Genomic DNA, 15,969 nt, shown 5'->3' with positions numbered 1-15,969 from the left:
ATCTATTGGTTGCAGTCAACTTGCTCCACGAAGTTTAAATCGTCGCTTAGATATTTACCTATAAAATTATATAAGGGTCCAGATTCTTGTTGGTGGCGATAGACACGCTGGTGATTTTCATTTCTAATCTAACCCCTTGAAAAAAACTTTTCACTCTTCGAAAAATTACGATTAAAAGGGGCAATACTTTAAATGCGGTATTTTCGTGTGCCGCAAGGAAAAGTGTAATCATTGGCTGCTAAACTTTTACTCACCTCAATGAAATTCCACGACTCTTTGCAGTTTCCTCGCTTAAATGCCAAACAAAACAATGGACCGATTTTACATTTCGCTCTGCGGAAATTAGAAAAGTTGAATCAGGGCAACTTCCTTTTGGTCGGGATCTGGTATCGGCTGAAAATTACGCAATATACTGTTGCACTTAAACTTTATCCTGGATGTCTTCAAACGCTTTCCTTCACCCTCCCCCTCTCCCCCCCTCTCCTCTCTCTCCCCCTCTTCCCCCCCTCCTTACACTTCCATTATCCCTTATGACTTTCTCCAAAGGAGGTGGAAAGGAGAGAAACTTTGAATGACTCTTTCGTGTTTATTTCTCTGTTTTTCACCGGAACGCCACACAGAATGGTATAAAACAGGTGTTGTTGAGAGACATGACAAGAATTATTAGTAATTTGCTATGAGCTATCTCGAGCTCCTCGTTACTTTGATCTATTTATCGTAATATCTTTACAATTCATTCGTAGTTCATGGAAATAATAACTATTCACTAAGCTAATTTGATAATTCAGTTAATTGTATGACGAATTAACCTTTTTTCAGTTAACACATTTCCAATGAAATTAGAATAAAAAAACGCATTCTGAGCTGGGAGGCTAAATTGACCTTGTGACTTCCTAGCAATTAAAAAACATACAAGTTTTGGTGCGTACTCTTTTTATTAGTGCAGGATATAGAAAGCGGAAATTTATTCAAAACTTTTTAAAACAACGTTAACAATGAGAGTAACAACATCAACAGTGCATTCCTATGTTTACAACTCATGGCTGTTGCATGACTTTCACACCCGACACCTTACTGGTACGGTCTACTTTAAATGGCTTCTATAATAGGATAGGGGAAATTATTTTATGAGAAATGAATAAAAAAAGGAACAAAATTTCTCTCAGAAACAGAGAGACAAAAATATCAAACTATCACGCGAGGGAGACGACTTTTGAAAGGATATATGTTTATAATTTCACAATAAAACCTTCCTAAAAGGGTTTTTCTACCAACTTGTTACTTTTCTTTGCCTTGGTCATAGTTATCTTTGTCACAGGACAAAGACACCAAGATAAATGCAGCGAGGATCATTTCCACACTGATCAGGAAAACGGATAGACTTGTTTCAATCCGATTCGCAGCGCCTAAAACAAAAAGCACTAAAATATTGATTGCCACGCGATAAAAAACACAGCCCTTGTTGAACGTTGTGCTCACTGCTTGACCATTGGAGATATACAGTACTGCATGCGCCGCATTCAGGCTGAAGTAAAAACTCAGGAAAAGCCCTGAATAACCTAAGAACGGATCCAAGCTGAGTGCGTGACTTAAACGAGTTACGTCTTTCAAGTAAAGACCTGCTGAAAACTGCACAATTCCTAACAAGAGAACCGCGATAGAAGAACAAGGACCGACGGGAAATCGTAATAGAAGATCAAATATCTCCTTGAAAAACAAACCCAAGGTTGCACCCTCTTCAGTGGAAATCCAAACCAAAAAAACACCAACAGCCAAGGAATTGTCGAGGGCTGCAATAAACGCAATGCAACGCACTGGAGCTGTTCCCTTCAAGTACAGGATTGTTAAGGACATGTTGACAAGGATCAGTCTTGTGAGCACAGTTATGTTAATATGGCCATGGCCTGGGAATTTATGCTCAGATTTTGAGGCTATCACTAGCAAATATCCCTCGACAACGAAAGCAAGCCCTCCAAGCTGAATGTAGCCTGCGCTCCGGCCAAGGAGCTCGACTTTGTACAAAAATCCCCACAAGGATGGTATAAAAAGCATAGATGTGCCCACAACGACGTATAGTAAAGATGACCACTGGGTAAAGCGTTCTGTTTTGGTCAGCGGCTTGGACCTTTCGACAGATAGCATTGATTTGAGCCAGGCAGTCAACATTGTTAGGCAGGTGGTTCCTAAAAGAAAGGAAAACATGAATTTTAACATTGCTTCCTTTCTCAAGTTTGTATCATCTTCTTTAACTCTGAGTGCTAAAACGTGGGAAACTGATAAAGCCTTCAATAATTATTTCTGATTGCTGTTGATATCGGTGTTTATCAGAATGGGCGCGGTAGAGTCTATCCTTTTAGATACGTTGCTAGACAGCAGTCTTTATATGATTTAAAGAGCAAGCTATGACCTCAAACGTTGACTTTAGGGTTCGAAGAGAAAACTGAATTGCTCCCATAATGATCACACCTTAAAATCATAATTAGAGACCGGTCATTACTCTCGCCTGACGGGAGTGGGGGTGGGGGGTGGGAGTATATAATTTTGAAAAGGATCACATGGTTTTCAGGGAAACAGGAAGACAAGTCGTGACTTACAGAGTATAAAAAGTAAAGAGGCGGCCGTAGAATACTACAGGGCCTTAGGAGGATCAGGTACAACTAAAAACCTTCGACTCCCCTCCCCCCCGCCCCCCCGTCCAGGCGATAAGTAATGACAAAAATAATAAATGGAAATACGTAATCATTCTCCTTCAAGATGGGCCGCGTAACAAGTGATCATAAAATTAATATTTACAATAATAAAAGGAAACACAAAAGAAGTATAGATATTATTCCAACGAACGAGACAATAATAACGGAAATTCTTATTGACTTAAAAAGCTCTCGAATTTTTTTTTTTTTTTTTTTAATTAAAAAACAATACGTTATCATCAATGGATCAATACGACGTGGGTGTACTTGGTTCATTTGCAAATTTGGAACGAAGTAGAATTACTACAGAGCACGTACGCTAACTACTCTCGAGGCCTAGTTCAGTGATCTCTCAGCTTTTCCGACACGAACAACTCAAGGATATAAAACTTTGAAAACTGGCAGAAATAACATAAACGCAGGCCAATAATGTATCTTTTAGAAACAAAAGATTTTGAATAAATTTAAACATGATTTTGACTTCATGCTTCAGTGAAAAGTCATTGTGCTTCTTCGTTAAAGGAAAATGTAGGACTGTTTTACATCAAATCGCGCTCATTTAAAATGAACACCTCCTCCAAAAGTTATACAACATTGTGAACCTGTATGAGTTCTCCTGAAAACTTTTAAGTTCTATAAAACAACCACAGCGATAATGAAAAGGCAAACACAGAGCTAGACACGTACGACTAATTTTCACCGACAAAGACGTATAAGATATTCACAGCCCCGGTAAGCAGTTGTAAAATTCTTCTCACCTCTTCCAGTCTCTACAAGTATTATACAGACAGATCTCTTGCTCTTACTGGTACCCTTTGCACAACAGTACGACTGATTGCACTGTAGATTCCGCGTGGAAAATGTTTCAAAGATATTTTTGCTGTAGTATCTGGTAAAATATTTACGCTGTGATTGAAATAGCTAATGACGTTTAGGAAACCTAAAGGTGACCACCACAACAAAAAGACTCTTGGGAGAAAAGGAGTGAATAGTGCCTCGATTTCAAATCGAGGACTATTTCAAACTTCGAATGCGTGTACATCCATACGACTTTCTTAGTATTAGCTTTATTTCTTGACAGACGCTAGTGCATCCGAAGCAACAGCTGTTTTACCTTAAAATGTCACTTTTAAATAAAAAATGTTACGGAAGAGAAATGTGATAAACATTTTTCAAATTTTGGAGTTAGGAGTTATGCTTAATTTTTATGCTTTCGAAAAATATTTACCCTCTTGGCACGCATGAACCGGTTCTTTTTCTTGTATCACCCCTTCTGTCTTAAGACTAAGTGCACCTATTCCCTCACCTCACAACATTTTACCAAAAAAAAAACTGCAATAGTTAAGCAGACTGAAATAAATAACTTTCCTATTCCTTTAATCAGAATGACGTCAAATAAGTTAAAACCAACTATCCCGTAATTGATCGGGGAGCAAGTCTCGTTCTCGGGAAATCATCGTGAAGTAACAACTAAATTCCAATTCTTTTAGTCCAATTTAAAAGCAGCAAAAAGTTCACTTCACACGATGTTGTCTGCGTAAAAGCACGTGACCGAGAAAAAAAACCTATCTATTTCTGAGGGCTTGTCTAATTGCTTGTCAAGGGATCGTTCTTAGGGCTTGTCTGTACCATTTGACACTGTGGGATTATCAATTTTTATTGTCCTGTACGAGTCTCTTCGAGTGCTCTTTGAAGATCATCTCGGTCCCCAATGAGTTTCATCAAGATCGTCCAAAAACGTCACTTGCTCCCAAACTCTTCTTTCAACGTGACAATTTTCCAAATTTCCAATATTCTTGAAATAAAATACATTTCTTTAAATTCGAGGAAGCAATGAAATTTCAAAGACATTTTAAAAATATACAAAAAATAACGTTGAGCTTTCTACACTACGCTGGGAAATATCTCCTCGTTAAATAAAAGTTAATAATAATTATGCACGTTTCCTTGCTAGGGAAAAAATTGAAAAAAAAATTTTAAATTCTATAGAGGCGTCACCTATGACAACCAAATATAAATATATTTTTTTGGAATATACATATACATATCATTATTCTGGAAAGAAATTCAAAAATAACTTGAAATGCTTGAGAAAACGAAGGCATCCAAAGATAACTCTCTAAAACTTGCTACCCTACAACATACCCACGGGGATTTCAACCTACTCGTAACGACCAATTTTAAATATCACCTCCTTAGAATATCTATGAAATTCAACCAAACATACTTTAGGAGAACCTGGTTTCCCCATTACTCTATGAGTAGCATATGCTGTGTGAAATCATCTAATAAAGTCAATTAAGCATTACTACCCAGGTAGTGGGTAATCAGGGTAACCAGTCACCTCACCGCCAGGAAGACTCGCAACCGAAGTGTAATCGATATCGTTAAGGCGTGTTACCTCGCACGGCTCTGCGGTATTTCCCGTGGAATTCTTATGGCAATGCTCCCGAAGCTCGAGATCGAACGTAAGAGTCGCCTAAAGCTTTGAATTCATGCCAAATTAGCTAGCGACCTCGGTCGCAATTTTAGTGGTGGTGAGGTTGCCTTGATGGCGGGCTCGCTGGCGGCGAGATGACTGTAAACCGCAACGAGGTATGTTACAAGCGACGCGCATGGTTTTTCCAACACACGCGGGTTTCTTGCGACAATCGAACGGTTTATGTGGAAGAAAACCCGCTCACTCACACGTATTAATTTCTTTTGTTAGGTCAATTGTAGACATTTAACCTCGAGCTGTTCTTGGATCTTTCTAAACCTGATTTACTTAACCACGATACTTAACAGATTTTATCATTTACCACAATTTGGTCTTAAATGGAGCACAAAACGAACAAGACGAGGTTTACTGACAAACATACGCCTAAAGCGTAGTACACACCTACATTTTAAACTATATCTGACTACACTTTGCTTATTTAATACCAATATGTAAGCAAACGAACCTAACGTGATTCCTGATTGGCCCAGCGCAAGTAAACTAACATACGGCTGTCAGTTTCGAACGACAACATGCTCGCGTGATTTACATTTGCACAAGTTTATAAGTTAATGAAAAGATACATTCCTTCGAACCTGGTTCAGGACATCCTCACTGGTCGAGATCAAGTTGCTGATAAATATGTGATATTGTCTCCACAGAAGCATCCACAAGAAACTGACACTTCATGTAAGTCTCCAAGAAATCGTCCGAGCTGCAACTCTTCTGGATTTGGTTTCGCGCAATCATCGCAACTGTATGTGCTCGCTCCGTTTCTAGCCAATCGCCAATGGTGCTGTCTATGCTCTCATCGTCAAGTTCTTTCGGCCCCCATAGCAATACCTGAAGCATTTCAATGGCTTCCACAGCAGACAAACGTTCCTGGGGGTGACGTTGTAACAACTGACGAGCAATCGTGCCCAGTCCCCTTGAATATCGCGAATTGAAGGGAACTGGAGGAAGATCAGTTTGGTCATAACTCTGCTTGACAAGGCTCGGGTTAGCAGCAAAAGGATTGTGTCTGTGAAGGAACTCGTAAATTAAGCAACCAGCCGCAAAAGTGTCGCAGTCTTCATAATTCAACTGCTCTGAGTCTTTTGACGCATTCGCTATTTCTGGCGGAAGATGTTCAGGGTTGCCGCTAAAATGGCTCGACGTGATCTGGCTTAAAATAAAGGGACTGGGTTGAGTGCCTCTAGGCTGCTTGAGCGCACACTGGAAATTGGTAATTACCACGAGCTCGCCTTCCAGAATGTAAAGATTCTCGGCTTTCAAGTCGCGATGAACAACGGCCTCTTGGTGTAAATGATTCAGCGCACTCAAAAGCTGAAGAACTAGCAGACAAATTTTCTTCTCATAAGTTTCTGGATCACTTTTGTGTTCGTCAATGGTGCGTTTGAGAAAGTCAGCGACAGTTTCACAAGGTATCTGATCTGTGATGCTCACCAACGTCTCGTACGAATCACAGTCGGGTTGCCCAATTGCATCACCAGGCACGTGATCAATAAAATGCGTCAGCACACGAGATATGTTCACGTGATACGGCAGAGCCTCGCATACACGTATATCCTGCTGGTTAGGTGAAGGTTCCGAAGAGCGAGTTCTGGAATGCAGCGGGTATTCCACCTGATTAAACGAGGATGCAATAATAAAATTAAAACAAATAACAATAGCAATTAATACAAAAACATTAAAAATGCTCTTAATTACTACAACCACCCGACAGAATGGAATGAGGGTATAAACCAAAAATTCTCAAAAATCCATGAACAAATTAGAAATACGTGCATGCAGACCCAATGTTTTACAACACTGACCTTAGCAAGTAACTTCTTGTTTCCTTCCCAAAACATGGCACATTTCACGGGTAGAAGAACAGCTCCATGACATTGCACGCTCAGAGCATCACCACAGAGCTCGTAGTCTGACCACCTCGTATCAGACAAGTTTAGCTCTGGGTCAGGCAGTAGTTCCCCTCTCCAAGACTGAATCATTTCCTCCAGCGTTTGTAACTGCAGTTTCAAAATCTTATTGTAGCGCTTCTCTAGGACATTCGCGGTCATCGATTGACTTCGGATACGTAAAGCTGGGGGTTTCTGTCGGTCTAAAGTTTGTGTTCTTAGACTTTGGGATCGTTCTCGCATGGGCTGTTCCGCTGGCTTTGTGTTTGGCGGCCTAGAGGGAAGTCTGGGGCGAGATCTGGAATCGCCCCTGTCCCCAGACCCGTTGATGAGGGTTGGGGAAACGACCCGTACGGGACGCTTCGGGAGATCTGGTTTGCCAACCGCAAAAGTGTTTGAGCCATCGGAATTTTCACTTGGGAAATGAACCTGCCGGGATCTAGGAATGGCTGGTAGTGGTCCAAGTAATTCTTGCTCCACTCTTGATAGAGCTTCAGCGAGGATTTCAGCATCAGTCAAATTGGCCAACGCTGTCTCTACTTTGATTGTAAGCTCATCTTCATTGGGTTGCAGATAGGTTGGTTCTTCCTCTTGCTGGTTGGTACCTTGGCCTGGCGTCGGCTCGTTGTGCTGCAATGGTTTGACAACTTTGGCCACGCGAGGAGGCTTTTTTGGACGCTCCAGGGTGTCTCCTCCCTTTGACAAAGGAAAGTTCTGGTAGCCAATCCCTGGCTTGGTCTGCATAATGGGAGAACTTTTCTTGCCGTATCTTTCCTCAATGGCTGGTGATTCCACAGTGGAGGGAGGAGTGGTAGATGAAGCATGTTCAGCTGTAGCAGGTGGGAGTACCGATTCAGCGGAAGGGGCAATAGCTTCTGCAGGCTGAACCTGATCTGGCTCTGACGCCCTGGTCTTCTCGGTTTGTAGAGGCTTCACTTCGGAAAAGGTCCGACGCCGCACTGCCTCTTTCTGCTCCAAAAAGCCTGGCACCTCATCATTCACTGCAATAGGAGCACTAATCTCTATGGTCTTACTGTGTCTGTGTTTCCTTTTGCCCCCCAGTTTTTTCATGCTGGCAAAAGCCCTTCTGATCGTCGATTTCGGAGACGACATTTTTGCAGGGCTCGTATCCGTGTCGGCACCATGTGGTTCAGTGAAGCTGGATGATCTACTTGGCTTAGACTTTGACTGAGATTTTGATTGAGATGGACTGGGGCTTGGTGATGAGACTGACTGAGTTTTTTGTGGAGATGGACTGGGAGTTGGAGATGACACTTGCTGAGATTTTGTTTGAGAAGGACTAGGACTAGCTGACTTCACAGGCGTCACAGGTTGGGACAAAGGTGACTTTGGCGGTGGAGGACTGGAAGCTACCAAAAACAACAAATATTGTAAATCACAACCAACTAATAAGCATAAAAAAGATGTGAGTTCAAGGATGTTCATACTGTAATATATAAATTAGTTCTGCCTCGTCAAACTCTGTACAAATTAAACGTTGGCCCCAATAGAGAACTGGTCAATTAGAAGGGAGAATTTTCCTACAGCCAAGAGAATGTTTGACTGGGCAAATTTCTCCAATTTGTTATCAAGAGGGGCACTTTCACGGAGTCGAAGGGCATAGAATCTTTATATTGTACTTCTATGACTTCTTCCTATAAACCTCTAACCAGGCATTACCACTGGATCCCACAGGGAACTCCCAGAATCCTTGCCTGGCACACCTTCCCCTGTGCTAAATTATATCATTTCAACATCCTGCATCCTTCAACGTTGAGTGCATTATGAGCTTGGTGGTTACCAAGAAGCTTAAAATACACATTCCTTCCCATGTAGGCAATCATAAGATGCACAATGAAGTAGCTACTGCTACTAGAGAAAGCAGCAATAAGGCAATAAATTCACCTTTTTGTGCTTCAGTGAAACGTATTCAAAGGAATATAACATCCTGGGCAATGACCCTGGGCAATGAGTAACGGAACTTATATCAAAAGTGCAATAGTAGTTATATGCAGAGAAATTAAATTTGCATCAAAATGTCACCTTGAGAAGTGAATCCTGCTGACTGTTTCAAAGGGGCTGTGTATTTGTTAATAATAACTACTTGGTATCATGGTAATACTCTATCTCATTATTCTACAGTATGTTTATGCAACAAGCTTACCACAAGGGGGAGGTGGTGGGGCACTTCTTTTGGGTTTTACAGGCCCATCCTGTAGCCCCCCTACTGCCACACCTTGCTTGCTGACAGGACTTACAGGACTAACAGGACTCAAAGGTGCACTTTTAGGTGGATTCTCTGGGCTCCTATGCTCCCCAATGTCCTTCACAGGGGGTGGGGAAGAGGCAGGACTTGTCAGAGCCTGATTTGGTTTTGTAAATGATGGCCTCCTTTCAAGAGGGGGTGGGTCTGGAGGTGGGTTGGTGGGTAGGGGTGATATTGAAACTAAAACAAAAATAAAATAAAATCAACAAATGTTAATGTAAATGTAAGCAAAGCTTAATCTATAAACTATAAAGAAAAAAAACATGGTGAAAACAAAATCAAATATGAATAACACAAGATAGCAAACGTAACAAAATGAATTTAACCAATAATATTACATTTGCTTTTTCAGTTCATGTCATGCAGTGTGTTAAGCTCTTGGTACCCCTGGATTTAATCTTTTATGTTATTCAAACATGGTTATAACACAATTTTTACTTTAAAATTGTCTTTGTTTCTTTACTGTATTTTGTGGAACATTACTCCTTCACTTAAAATGAAATGATGGAATGAAATAATATTTCTAACTTAATAATCAACACTCAGAAAGTGATTAACCCTTAACACCCTAGCATAAGTGTGAATATTCTCTATACTGTTCTTCATACATTTCCTATGGTGCTGTCAAGGAGAATTTGTTTAACAGTCAAGAGCCTCTTTAGTTGTTGATCATTTCCTTTATTCTCATGACCTTAATGTTTGATTCAGGAGTGGTATTGTGGGGAGAATTAAATGCTAGTCACTCTTAGGTGTTAAAGGGTTAACAAATATAAAAATTTGTTCAACACCAAAAGAAAAGTATAGAGAAGAATATGAATACTGATGTCAGGGTTAATTCAGTTGTGGGAATTGGTTCCCTTCTTCCCTCCAGATACCTTCCTGCCCAAGAATAACTTTTTTTTTATTGTTTCATCATAGCAAATTAACTTCGACTTACTGATAAATAAAACCTACTGCAGTTCGCTACTTGTGGTAAATTATAATTTTGTCAAAGAATTGTAATTCCTCAAAGACAATATTTATGCAACAAGTGTGAAATAATTCTGGCCACAAAAATTACAATCAATGTAAATGTAAATCATTGTACCGTGGTTATTAGGATAATGGATGAAAAAACTTCTCAAAGTAAAGAAATAAAGTAAGAACAAAATCATGAACTGATTCAGATTTTCCCTGGTAAGTGGTTTGAACAAAGAAAGCATGATCAAACATTTCAAAGAGAAAGCCATGCTGTATAAATAATTTAACACTTAAAAATATTGTACATATGTCTGGTTAAGTCCTGAATATTTCATCAGGAATTGAAACTTAAGCCAGAAGGTTTTCCTGGGTGTACAAATTCATTAAAAATGCTTCTGTTTGTCCCAAGGAATGCAAAAAGCTTTGTCAAATACTGCACAAGCTGGCAATGATGGTGAATATATGTGGTTAGATATTAAGAATATATTTCTAAATGATCTTTCTTATGCTTAGACCATAAACTAACAAGTTAGTAGTCGCGTTCATTCTCCAGATGTGTAAATATTTGACAGCATCTTGGTCACCCAATTAATTTGTCTAGGAACTTGATAAAAGCATAATTTGTGATAAGGACTTCTAACAAAGATTCCATTGTTATCACACCCATCAACCTTATCTACCTCTTTCATCAAGTCTATTAGACATAGCATATGTCGCTTCAGGAAACTTTACAACAAAACAAATACCCAAAAGCAGAGATATCTGGATGAAAAGGGTGACAAGTATATTGGATAACCTACAAAATTAATATCCATACTGTCTGAGATAACAATGTGACAAGACCTGATTCAGCTGATAACAGATTTATTACAGCATCAAAAGTTTCCCCTGCAGGGAATTTGAACTAAAAGGAATAAATAGAATTAAAAATAATGATTTACTGCATCTAACAAGAACTGTAACTTATCTCTGAGGCTAGAAATCCTCTAAATCAAGAAAAAAATATTACTTTGAATCATTGGCTCAACTAATTCATCTCACTGATTAAAACAGCTTGCTGACAAATAGCTATGACTCATTTTTGACCTGTCAATGCTAAACAGGTTTTATTCTGCGTTGTTTACACAGTCTCAAGATGCATGAACATGTGGTGTTTTAGCTGTAGCAGAAGAATAGTTTAAAAATAAATGAGTATAGTTCTGAAAATTTTAAAGCAAAACAGGTTTTACTCTGTGCTGTTTATGCAGTCTCAAGCACATGGACATGTGTTACAACAATTACAATAGAGCTGAAAAATATATGTTTAAATTTCTAAAAAAGTTTGAAATTATACATCATTTGAGACACTTTAACACTATGGATCTCTCTTTTGTTTAAAACACTCAACAAATGTTGGTAAATATGCACAGTTAAAAATGAAGCATTTAAACTCCGCAAGGATTTGTTTTTGATGTAAAGGAAATAAAACAATTCAAATTTGTTTTTCATTTTAGTATACAAACATAGGGCATAAGGGTTGCACGTGGAATAATAAATGACTCTGCAAGATGTTTGATATGAATCACTGAAGTTTTGGTTTCACAACAAACTTGAGATAAGAAAAATATCATGAAAAACTTTTGTCGTGAACTAGCCAATTATAGCCTTGAATTTTTAACTTTTTCATAACTGCTGTCTCAGTTGAATAGGATGTCAGCTCTAAACTAAAATATCACATGTTTTTCCTCAAAAACTGGAGGGAATTTGGATGAATTGTATGAAAGAACAGATAGTTGAATAGTTAAATATTTATATGTGTTAAATCAGGTCTAAGTAATTTGATTTGTACTTTCTTTTGTTTCAGTTATTTACAATACCTCGATTTTTCACAGAAAATACAAACCAAACCAGGATGAATTAATTTTAACCTGAAATTCATTGTAAACCTCATCACATAACTACATTCTCTGTCAGCATTGTTTGACCATCATCATGTATGTCATTGGTGTATTATAACTTTTTAGTCAAGCAGTGCCCTCCCTTATTTTAGGTAAATGAAATATTTAAAGAGCAACCCTTTTACCTGTGGAATTTTCAAGAATTTTGAGCAAGTTTAGGCAGTAATATGGGGTACTAAAAGCAGTATATTTTACTGATTACAGCTTTAAAAGTAGAACACTGTCCAGAATGTGTTGAGTTTAATCCAATCAATATGAATGACCCTATACAAACCAAATCAATGAGACAGCTACCATGTTTTCCAAATCAGGTGTCCTCCTGTTTTGCAAAACCACAACATAAAATCACAAAACTTACCAACTGGTGGGGTCACTGTAACCACTCTTTGCTCTTTGGTGTCCACCTTGACAACTGTGTCGTTCAGAATTCTTGATGTACGAGGGGCAGGTTTGGGTAAGGTGCCAAATTGAGATGGTATTCTAGAACGTGGTCTTGGTGCTGGGGCCCTTCGCACAGCTGAGCTCTTGTCCATTACACTGCCAGAAGCTTTGCTGAAGGATGAGTTTAGAGAAGCACTCACCTTGGAAATAGCCTTTTCATCCTTTTCATTTTTCAAATTTTGTTCTGGGGCAGCTGCAGTCCCATCACTGGGTTCCAAGTAAATATGATTCAATTCCTCAGCTCTATCTTTCTTCAGATCCTTTTCTTTTGGGGGCAGGGGTGGTGCATCACTTGGGCTCTCTGTTGTTGGAACAGCAACACCAGCACTTATGTCAACCACTTTATATGGTTTTGTAATTGGTTTTAATGTTGTATTCACATAAAAAGGTCCAGTATTGCTACTTTGGAGTTTTTCGTTAGGTATGGGTTGTTCTTTTACTGCCACTCTGGGTGATGCCACCAAGTGAGGTTTGTTATTTCTGGTGTTCAAATTTCCAAAGGAATTTTTAGCAGCCATAGCTTCACCACTGTTTTCATGTAAATCTGATGTGCTACAACTGTCCCAAGTGCTGCTTCCCCAAGAGCTACTTGAGGTTCCACTAGACTCAATAATACAATAACCATCGTTTGTTGTGGGAGTGACAGTAACTGGAATATCTGCCAAGCCTACTTCTTGTTCTACAAGAACTGACTCATTGCCCGAGGCATTGTTAAAAGAATCACCCCTGTTCGACTTTCGAGTGTTTTCATAACCCGAATCTTGACTGCCGGACACTGCACTTTCGCTGCTTGAGCTTGAGGCTCTATTTACGTAATTTGGCTCTGTGGTAGTAGAAAATTTACAAATAATCTTGTTAGGATTATCACGATTATTATTCAATTTGTCCGACTCACCAGTGTCTCGATCAGTAATTCTAGATTCGTTGATCTTGTTTGTGATCATGCACAACGGATTACGAAATTCTAAAACAGTAGACGACAATTCTTCGTCGATTTGAGAGCCACATGCAACTTTCATTCGATTTTCGCTGATCGCCATTTTTTTCGAGTCACTATCGCTTTCACAGTTTGGTTTCAAAACATCTGTCTCACGAACTTCTTCACGTAGCGGATCAGATTCGACACCAAACAACACTATATTGCTCTTCATCGGTACATATTCGTCGCTTGAATCGTCGTCTTCGATCGCATTTGTAGATACCGGAGCGGCTTCTTCAATTTCGGTTGAAACGTTATCTGATGAAGGCAGAATGTCACTTTTGTTCACGTCCAAAAACTCCGCATCGTTCTTTGGCTCCCCAAACTCAACTACATCTACTTTATTACCAATTGTCTCGTTGTCTGTTTCGTTGTTAGATCTGTTTTCCAGCTTCGCTTTTTCAACGTTATCCAATATTGACAATCCACTCTCGATGGGAATTTCTGAGGAGGTTGCGTTACATGGTTGAGTAAGGGAATTCCCAAGAGAGTTCTCAAACGATGTGGGACCGTTTAACACATCTGCTGATTCTTGCGGGTTTTCGTCGCGACTTGCGGCGCTATAACTAAATTCCACAGCTCGAGAAGCCGGTCGTGGTTTTGGTCTTGGTGCTGGCCTAGGTTAAGGGCAGTCGATGTTTTGAAATCCTGTGCCTCTTTCCTTGAATCAGTCACAGTGCTACTGCGATCGTTGGTTACTTCAATGGCGTGAGTTGTGCAAGGTGTAATGGATTTATTAATATCGTTCTCACCATTCCCTTTATCAGTTCCCTCCTTTCCTTGTTCCTGTTCAAATAAATTATCTGTCTTTTCAACACTACATGCTTTAAAATTTTGAGTTTTTGGGCTTTGTGGAGGAATCACAACTCGTTTTGGTCTGCAGTTTGCGGAACCACTACCGGTAAAATTGGCGTCTTCGTGTTTGTTGACAGCGTTTTGATGTTTGTCGCGAGACTGAAAGCAGTTCGCGCACTTCCCCTTTCTCCAGAGTTGTTCTACAAAATTATCACAGTTAGACATTTCTAGGTAGCTTTCTCGTAGGGTTCCCACATCGTCGGGTGCATTTTTACCGAATACAACACGGTTTAAATATCAGAAGGACGACATTTAAATATACGAAACACCCACTAAGACTTTCTTGACAGCAGGAGACACAAAGAACCTTCACATGTCAGTAACCAAGAAGACTGGGTTCCAAGGAAGGAGGGTCTACTTCCGGTGAAATAATCAAAGGAAATCACTTATTCGATAAAGAATGATAATTACATCAAATGCTAAGGATATTGGTGAGGATGTTGAATTTTCCGCATTCGAAACTATTATCTGTCGGTTTGTTATTTTCAAACAAAACCTTCTGACAGAGATGAACTCAATATCAAATTTAACCCTTTCCGGCTTTTATTATGTTATGGATTGCTGAAAAAAAGGATCTAATGTGAGAACTTCCGGTCGTTTATACAATGTTTTGAATTCTAGAACCGATATTATTAAACATGACTTGCTTCCGATTTTAAGTGTACTTGCAATTAAAGAAGTGCTCAAACTACCGTAACAATGGTTGCTGGATCCTTCTCATTTATGATCGCCGTTAGAAAAGTAGTCGAAAGGAAGACAAACTTTTAAGTCAGTTTAATTTGATTTTTGTATCACACGAGTTAAAAACTTCCGAGGTCAAGATTGGTGAGAACTACTAAAAGAATTTCGGGTCGAAACATTTCGGATCCTGTGACGCAGAAAACCACGTAAGTAAACCAGCAAAGATAACGTTGAATTGCTTTAAAGATGCTTGGACTTGATGTTGAAAATACTGATATTGGTCCATAAAAATCCTATTTGCTTCAAACAGAAGTGGATTTCGAGCCTGGGTTGGGCTGTTTCCCTCTAGGTCCTAACTTGTTGAAAATCTAAGCCAATTGTTATAAAAACAATGAAAATACCCTCCTTTAGAAAAAAAAACTTCCGCTGATGACATATGGATTGAGTAAGATCCAATCTCATTTAGGGCTAACAAGATTAAAGCGGCCAAGGCGATCATAATAAGTTTAGCAAATAAAATGTCGCATACTTGGTGTTGAAATTATTTGGTTTGATTTTACCGGTCTTGATGTGAGTAAAGAGGTGAGACTGGTGGAAGAACGCCTCGAGAGCGGCTTTTTTGACAGACTGATACTCTTGAGAATCTTTTCGCTTATAGAACTAAACCAATTTTAAGCATAAGACGTGCCATGGACCGGCCAACGTGGATTATTTTCAATAAGTTTGCACGCAACTCTACTTTGTACCCAATGGATCGCGTGAGTTGGAGGCTGGGGTTAA

General features: G+C 39.4%; 2 protein-coding genes across 2 annotated transcripts; both read right to left on the bottom strand.

Annotated features, from left to right (window-relative positions):
* Nucleotides 1-572: 572 nt before the first annotated feature.
* On the bottom strand, nucleotides 573-3,659 carry LOC131796438 (uncharacterized). The gene is made up of 2 exons (XM_059114024.2): nucleotides 3,449-3,659; nucleotides 573-2,183 (listed from the first exon to the last, which is right to left on the bottom strand). The coding sequence occupies exon 2, from the start codon at nucleotides 2,164-2,166 to the stop codon at nucleotides 1,279-1,281; it is 888 nt and encodes a 295-aa protein (XP_058970007.1). The 5' UTR covers nucleotides 2,167-2,183; nucleotides 3,449-3,659; the 3' UTR covers nucleotides 573-1,278.
* A 391-nt stretch (nucleotides 3,660-4,050) lies between these two features.
* On the bottom strand, nucleotides 4,051-14,785 carry LOC131796424 (inactive tyrosine-protein kinase PRAG1). The gene is given in 5 exon segments (XM_059114008.2): nucleotides 4,051-6,795; nucleotides 6,987-8,440; nucleotides 9,235-9,516; nucleotides 12,592-14,277; nucleotides 14,280-14,785. Coding segments are annotated over 5 exon segments (4,830 nt in total). The 5' UTR covers nucleotides 14,674-14,785; the 3' UTR covers nucleotides 4,051-5,781.
* Between the last annotated feature and the right edge of the window lie 1,184 nt (nucleotides 14,786-15,969).

Source organism: Pocillopora verrucosa, chromosome 1 (genome assembly GCF_036669915.1).
Source record: "Pocillopora verrucosa isolate sample1 chromosome 1, ASM3666991v2, whole genome shotgun sequence".
Taxonomy (NCBI): Eukaryota; Metazoa; Cnidaria; class Anthozoa; order Scleractinia; family Pocilloporidae; genus Pocillopora; species Pocillopora verrucosa.
This window is presented reverse-complemented; position numbering and strand designations above follow the sequence as displayed.

Excerpts from the sequence above, each read along its gene's own strand:
- LOC131796438 (XM_059114024.2), bottom strand. The coding sequence starts at position 2,166 with ATGTTGACTGCCTGGCTCAAATCAATGCTATCTGTCGAAAGGTCCAAG.